The sequence below is a fragment of the Nematolebias whitei genome, chromosome 11, assembly GCF_014905685.2.
Source record: "Nematolebias whitei isolate Nwh7 chromosome 11, NemWhi1, whole genome shotgun sequence".
Lineage (NCBI taxonomy): Eukaryota > Metazoa > Chordata > Actinopteri > Cyprinodontiformes > Rivulidae > Nematolebias > Nematolebias whitei.
In genome coordinates, this window is record NC_056508.1 from 6,557,861 (window position 1) to 6,565,232 (window position 7,372).

At 40.3% G+C, this 7,372-nt stretch overlaps 1 protein-coding gene across 1 annotated transcript in view; it reads right to left on the reverse strand.

The window, feature by feature from the left end:
* Window positions 1-310: 310 nt before the first annotated feature.
* LOC119416599 (probable phospholipid-transporting ATPase IIA) overlaps window positions 311-7,372 on the reverse strand; it is a 99,966-nt gene continuing 92,904 nt past the window's right edge. The window contains exons 26-27 of the mRNA XM_037683788.1: window positions 6,733-6,936; window positions 311-805 (exon numbers count right to left, since the gene is read on the reverse strand). Coding sequence (XP_037539716.1) covers window positions 669-805; window positions 6,733-6,936 — 341 coding nt within the window. The 3' untranslated portion in view covers window positions 311-668. The remainder of the gene's footprint in view (window positions 806-6,732; window positions 6,937-7,372) is intronic.

The window sequence follows — 7,372 nt, forward strand, 5'->3', positions numbered from 1 at the left end:
CCGCCTCTGCTGAGCTGCAGCTTCAGGCCGACACATCAACAAACACACAAACCTAAACATGTTTTTATGCAACTTCTAGCAGTAAGCCCTTTTTGACCGTGTAATCAACCTGTAATTACAACTCTTTAATTTTTTTTTAAGTAAAATGGGAACAGGAAGATTTTTTAATGCCAATTTCTCAGTTTCTCATAAAATCTATTCAGGAGAGTTTAAACTGAGTTTTTGATACATTTACAGAGCTAGACTGTCCTGATGTGTCTTCTTAGACTATTAAACATGTGAGGCCTACATAACCTACTGAGGTGTTTTTAACAGCTGCATGATATATACATCTTCACATTTCTGTTTGTGTTTTAGGTTTTTAATGCAGAGAGGATCAATAACTATAAATGTTTCATAAAACCAGTTCAATCTGGTCATTTTAATCCAAGCCACGACTCACTGCAGGTGCTCCACACACAGATATCATGAACCAGACCTTGAATCAAACACAGTGATCGTCACTGCTTTTTCCACAGACACGAACTCCCCCCTCTCTCAGTAAACAACCCGTCCCTGCAAAGAGCTTTTTGAACAAATGAAAATAGATCAGTCTGTCTGGATCTCCACAGTCGGCAGTCATGGGGGGATCTTTCCGTTGTCCAAAGCCAGAGGTCTGATCCAGGTTTTTAGGTGGTCAGCTTGGAGTAACTGGGTGGAGAGAAGCGTCGCCGCAGGTACTTGAGGATGTAAAGGGGCAAACAGCTCACCAGGGTGATGGTGGTTACCTTCCACAGGAACGGTACGGTGGTGATGAAGTATATGTCTGGCACAGATGAAAGGTCAAAGGTCAGACAGATGGAGAATACACACAATGTTCATCAATCCTGGATAGATGTTTCCTCATTTCTGCAGCCCAGCTCAGAATGAATAAACTGTGTTTTAGACTTTAAATTAGGTTAAATAATTTTTTTAGATAACAAACCCAATTTCAAATAAGTTAGGACATTGTGTAAAATAAATAAAAAAAAAGATCTGATAATTGTCTGGATGATGTGAGCCCTGTTCAGCAACCAGACTCTTAATCCTGAAATCCAGTTGTAATGGATACAGTGTGTGGTTTAGTAATGTCTTGCTGAAATATGCAAGGCTTCCGTGGAAAAGACATCATCTGGACAGGAGCACGCTTGTTCTAAAACCTGTATTTACTGTTGGAGCTGAGCATCTTAGGAATACATTTTGAAGCCTTTCACTTCCTCTGGATGGCATTAATCTATCAATCAATATAAGTACAGTCCATTTTACTATTAATCTGGCCTCCAGTTCTAAAGTTAAAAATGTTGGTGTTAATTTTGATCAGGATATGTCTTTTAACCCCCATATTAAAAATGTTAACAAAACTGCCTTCTTCCACCTGCGTAATATCACTAAGATTAGAAACATCTTGTCCAAAAATGATGCAGAAAAACTGGTCCATGCATTTGTCACATCTAGACTGGACTATTGCAATGGTTTATTATCTGGGTGTCCAAATATTTCTTTAAAACATCTTCAGTTGATCCAAAATGCTGCTACCAGTGTCTTATCTGGAGTTAGTGGGAGATATCATATCTCTCCAGTTTTAGCTTCTCTACACTGGTTCCCTGTCAAATCCAGAATATAATTCAAAATCTTACTTCTAACCTACAAAGCTCTCAACAACCTAGCTCCATCTTACCAGTATATTCGAGATCTTATTGTTCCATATTTTCCTAACAGAGCACTCACTCTCAGACTGCAGGTTTACTTGTGGTTCCTAGAGTTTCCAAAAGCAGAATGGGTGGCAGAGCTTTCAGTTATCAGGCTCCTTCTTGTGGAACCAACTTCCAGTTTCTGTCCATGAGGCTGACACATTGTCCAGTTTTAAGACTAGGCTTAAGATTTTCCTTTTTGATAAATCCTATAGTTGGGGTCGGCTTGGGTTTCCTGAGCTATCCCTTAGATATGCTGCTATAGGCTTAAACTGCTGGAGGACAAATTGATCACATTTCCTCGCTCTGTTGCGGTCTTTAATTGCTCTACTCTACTTGTTTTGTATTTGTAATTATTTCTATCTATAACGTGGGTTTATTTGTCTTTCCTCCAAAGTGTACCTAGAAAGTACATCTGGACCTGCCATTCTGTGTTCGTTTGTCTCTCCTTCCTGTCCTCTCACAGGCAAGCTGGTCAAAGTAAATGGCCGTTCGTCCTAAGTCTGGTTAGAGCAGTCGTTCTCCAATGCAGGAGTTGGGAGTTCCAATCCACCAGCAGTCACATGCCGAAGTGTCCCTGGGCACGACACTGAACCCCTCATTGCCTCCGATGTGTGTCCCATCGGTGTATGAATGTGATGAAGCTCTGATTAGTCTCTTTAGAATGATTTGTTCAATTAGCTTTGTAGAGATCTAGTAGAGTGCTGTATGAATGGGTAAATGAGGCACAGATTGTTGTAAAGAGCTTTGAGTATGTAAGATAGAAAGGTGCTATATAAGTACAGCCCATTCACTGTAACTTTTACTAAATGGCTTTTATAATGTATGTGAATGTTTCTGTTCAGTGCACTGCGACAACTTCTGTTGTGACTTGGTTCTATATAAATAAACTGACCTGAACTGAGTTTACTTTTCTGCATTGATGCTGCCATGCTACATGTGTAAGCAGCCCATGGGGGGGCACAAATGCTATCTGTGAGACAGGCTTTTAAAGTGTGTGCTGATAACGCACTAGATGGTCCCTCTCCCTTTTAGTACAGATAACATCGTATCCATGGTCCCTCCCCACACCCCCAAAATAAATCTATTAATTTGTCTAATCAGAGAACAGTTTTCTACTTTGCCTCAGTCCATTTTAAATTAACTTTGACCCAGAAAAATGGACGGTATTAGCATATAAATTTTTGCATGATAGAGCTTTAACCAGCATTTCAGGATGACAGTGAACTGTGTTTACAGACAGTGATTTGTAGAAGTGTGTCTGAGTCCATGCAGTGATGTTCAGAACAGAATCAGAACTTTTTAAAGAGTGGCCCCTGAGGGATCAAAGACCATGAACATCCAACACTGACTTTCAGCCTCATCCTTTGATCTTAGAGATTTCTTGAAATCTTTTGATGAGATTATGAACTGTAAATGATTAAATGATAGATGGGATAATTAAAGTCTTAAATCTATAATAGGGGGCATTTTTCTGAAATTGTTCCACTATTTTTAGACAGATTTTAACAGGTAAGTGAACCTCTGCCCATCTTTAGTTCTGAGAGATTCAGCCTCTGTAAAATGTTCCTTTTATACCCAGTCCTCTTACTGACCAGCTGGCATTTAACCTAACTAGTTACAAAATTCTGTTTCTTATTGGTACCAATTACTTTTACAACCTTTGTTCTGGTGAACACACCAAGATTAATTGGAGGATGAACTTTTGTCTCCCAGTTAATATCCCAAGGCAGTCCAACCTGCCAAGCTGAAAGATGCACAAAGGTTTGGAGCAATCAAAGTCCAGTATGGGTAGTGATTTAGCTGTGTCGACAATCAGCGGCAGCAGCTCCTACAGACTCATTCAGTGTGAGTGATTACATTTAGCCTGTGACTCAAACACAAATGCTTTAGTTCACTCTTCTACTACTGAGGTTTGTTTTTCAAATGGTCTCAAAGATTTAACAGATTCTTCTGTAAAACAAAACATCTAATGTTCATTCAACCTTTATTTAAACAGATTAATCCCATTGAGCCTCGAGGACTCATTTACAAGAGAGACCTGAAAATGTATCAGTGGACGGGCTGCAGATGTTCATAAGCAACTACACGGACCGTTAGGCAGCTGACTGGAATTGGATGATTTTTTTTAGCCAATTTAAAACAAGGTACTCAAATCCTCACCCCCAACACAGTGAACACATTAGAACAAAGCAACACACCTTCTCTTTTTCTCCGTTCTCAGTCAGTGAGGTTAATAAACTGTTAAAAGATCTTGATCCTAAAAAATTTGCAGATCCAGATGAACTTCCACCTTATTTCTTAAGGCTGGCTGCTCATATCATCACAGTTCCTGTGACCCACATCTTTAATCTCTCCATAAGACAAAACTCCATCCCAGACACTTGGAAAACAGCCTTTGTTCATCATTTGCTGAAGGGAGGTGACCCCACCTCACTGAACAACTATCGGCCAATCTCTAAACTCTGCATTTTAGCCAAGGTTCTAGAAAAACTGATAAACTCTCAAATCAAAAATTACCTGGACTCATTTAACATCTTACCTCCACATCAATCTGGTTTCAGGAAACAACACAGCACAACCACTGCTTCACTGAAGGTTCTTAATGATGTTGTTGAAGCACTGGATGCTAAGGATTATTGTGCTGCACTTTTCTTAGACCTGTCTAAAGCTTTTGACACTGTGGATCAGAACATCTTGTGTCATAAACTCTCAGAAATCGGTTTCTCAGATCACACCATTGGTTGGTTCTCTAACTATCTCTCAGACCGGAGGCAATGTGTTCTACATAATGGTACTTCCTCCAGTTATTTAACAGTCAACAATGGTGTACCACAAGGCTCAGTCTTAGGACCCACCCTCTTTACAATCTACATACATAATGTAGGTAAAAACATCCCTAACGCATCCATACATTTCTACGCTGATGACACAGTTGTTTATTGTCGAGCTAAAACTGTTGATAAGGCTTTCCAGCTTTTGAAATCTGCATTCAACAACATCCAGACAGATTTGTTTCGCCTCAAACTTGTCCTAAATGCCGACAAAACCAAAGGGATGCTTTTTTCAAATAGGAAGTTGGTCCCAGCAGTTCTTCCTCCGATTTTATCCTCAAATGGTGTCCCGATAGAGTTTGTTGATTCCTATAAATATTTGGTTATCTTGGTCGACTCGCATCTCTCTTTTAAGCTTCATGTGGAAAATTTGGTAAAGAAACTGAAAGTTAAACTGGGTTTCTTTTTCAGAAACAGATCCTGTCTAACCCTGAATGCTAGAAAACGCCTTGTATCTGTGACTTTCCTTCCCTCAATTGATTATGGTGACATTATTTACAAGAACGCTCCTACAAGAACCCTGCAGATGTTGGATGCTGTCTATCACGGTGCACTAAGATTCATAACTGGCTGTGATTATCGTACCCACCACTGCACCCTGTATTCACTGGTTAACTGGACATCATCAACTTCACGCAGACTCTCTCACTGGTACATTTTCATCTATAAATCACTTCTTGGTCTGCTGCCTTCATACATCTCCTCCTACATGTCTCTGCGTGAGTGCAGCTATGGCGTGCACTCTCAGGACTTTATTACCTGCAGTGTTCCCTCAGTGAGGACTGAACTAGGCAAAAGGGCCTTCTCCTACTCTGCTCCCGTTTCCTGGAATATCTTACAAAAAGATTTGAAGCTCTCGACCTTGACCTCTCTAAGTGGCTTTAAGAATCTGTTGGACTCCTGGCAGGGACCAATGCAGACATGTTCCTGATTTTAGTTTTCTACATTCGCCTTAGAATCTAGCTGTTTTTTTTTTTTACTTTTTTTTTTAGCCATCCTATTTGTTTAAAAAAAAAAAACTGGAGTATGACTTTTTATAACTGTTTATTGTTGTCACTGTTGTCCATTGTTGTCATCTTTCTTTGTTGAAATTAGGTCTCTCTTGTAAATGAGTCCTCGAGGCCCAATGGGATTTACGTGTCTAAATAAAGGTTGAATGAATGAAAAAAATTCCCACTATCTCAAAAGTACAAAGAAAATACACCAAAAAAGTTTTAAAGTACCCTAACAGCAAAGTGTAGAAATGTCTGCTGCTGACAATGTCCACAATGTGATCAAACTACAAAAAATTAATTTATGTCTCCATATAAAAAAATGTTAGATTTTTTAAATTTTATTTCTGGGCTTCTTCAGGACAAATGTGAACAGGAACAATATTGATCCAGACAGCCTGAACTGCAACAGACAGGGAACATGGAGTGTAAACTACACATGTAAGCAAACAGCATCTATTTCAGTCTGACTTCAAGTGGGAGAGAAAGGCCCAAAAGGGTACCATGACCACAGGCTGGTCATAATCATCAGTGGTCGAGATTGCAGGCTGAAAATGGAACTCCACACCCAACATAAAGCTGAAAATAAAGACCTGGAGTTTTTGGTCATAGCTTTGTTTGTATCATAAGGCCTTTTGTGGAAAACGTAGAAATGGTTTATGTTTTTGTCTTCTAAAGCAAACAAACGTCCAATAGTCTGGCAACACTAACACACAAACTAAACCAGCCATTCTTCTGCTCGTAAGGCTTTGTTCTGAACGTGATGCTGTCTGACTCCGTTTTTCTATTTTTCTTCTATCAAACACACCTCTATTTCTATAAACAAACCCTCACAGCTCGCAGGAAACTAACTCGACTGGTGGCATTTCCTCTTTGGTACTCCAACGTGCCTGAACCAGAGGCACACCAGGACGTTTTGTCAATACACTCACCTCTACACTTCCTTATATCCAGCAGACTGCAGCGTATTGTACACTGGAGACCCATTACAAATGAGCAGGACCCCCCCACCACCACCACCACTGAATGCTGACGTACTACTTCAAGGCCGACCGCAGCACAATAACATGATTCAGTTTGCAGGGAAACTAATGAGGATGTTTGTTTTCTTGTCTCAGTGAACTGCACTGCTCCAGGATCAGCCAGCCTCAGTGTGGGTGAAATAATGAGTTCACGAGTATAGGAATGTTCTCTCACCTATGAATTCATGCAAGAAAACGAGCGAGGCGATGTAACACGCCAAGCTCAGGAGCTCGCCGACGATCATGAGCCAGTGCCACGTCTGAATGGTCAGCGCCACCATCAGCAGCTCTGTCAGGATGAGGGAGGTGAAGGAAATGGCAACAATGTGGACGAACTCGGACTCAAAGAGCAGCAGAGCTCCATACATGATGATACTCCCTGAGGAGGACACAAAGAGCAAAGACACGAGGACAAACACAACTTAGGCTTTGGTCACCACGATTAGCCTTTTTGATTTGTGGGATAACAAAGAAAAATAAAGTTTTTACATCAACCAAAGCTGTGCACAAGTATATACACAGCAGTTCAGAGGACGAAACATAAAATAAAGAGTTTCTATTTATAATGCAAAGTCTTTAAGCCCAATATTTCATTCAAAATTATTTGGACTGGTTCAATAGAAAACACAAAAAATGCATTGAAGCCATTAACATAAAGCCCATTTATTAACTCTGGATGCAAAACTGAACAAATGTTACTGAACAAGGGTGGGAATGAAAGAAAGAAAGTGTTTGTGTGTGGGGGGGGGGGGGGGGGGGGGGGGGGTTTATGGTTGTTTTTTTGTTGTTAGTTCTTGTTGGATGTTACAGCCCCG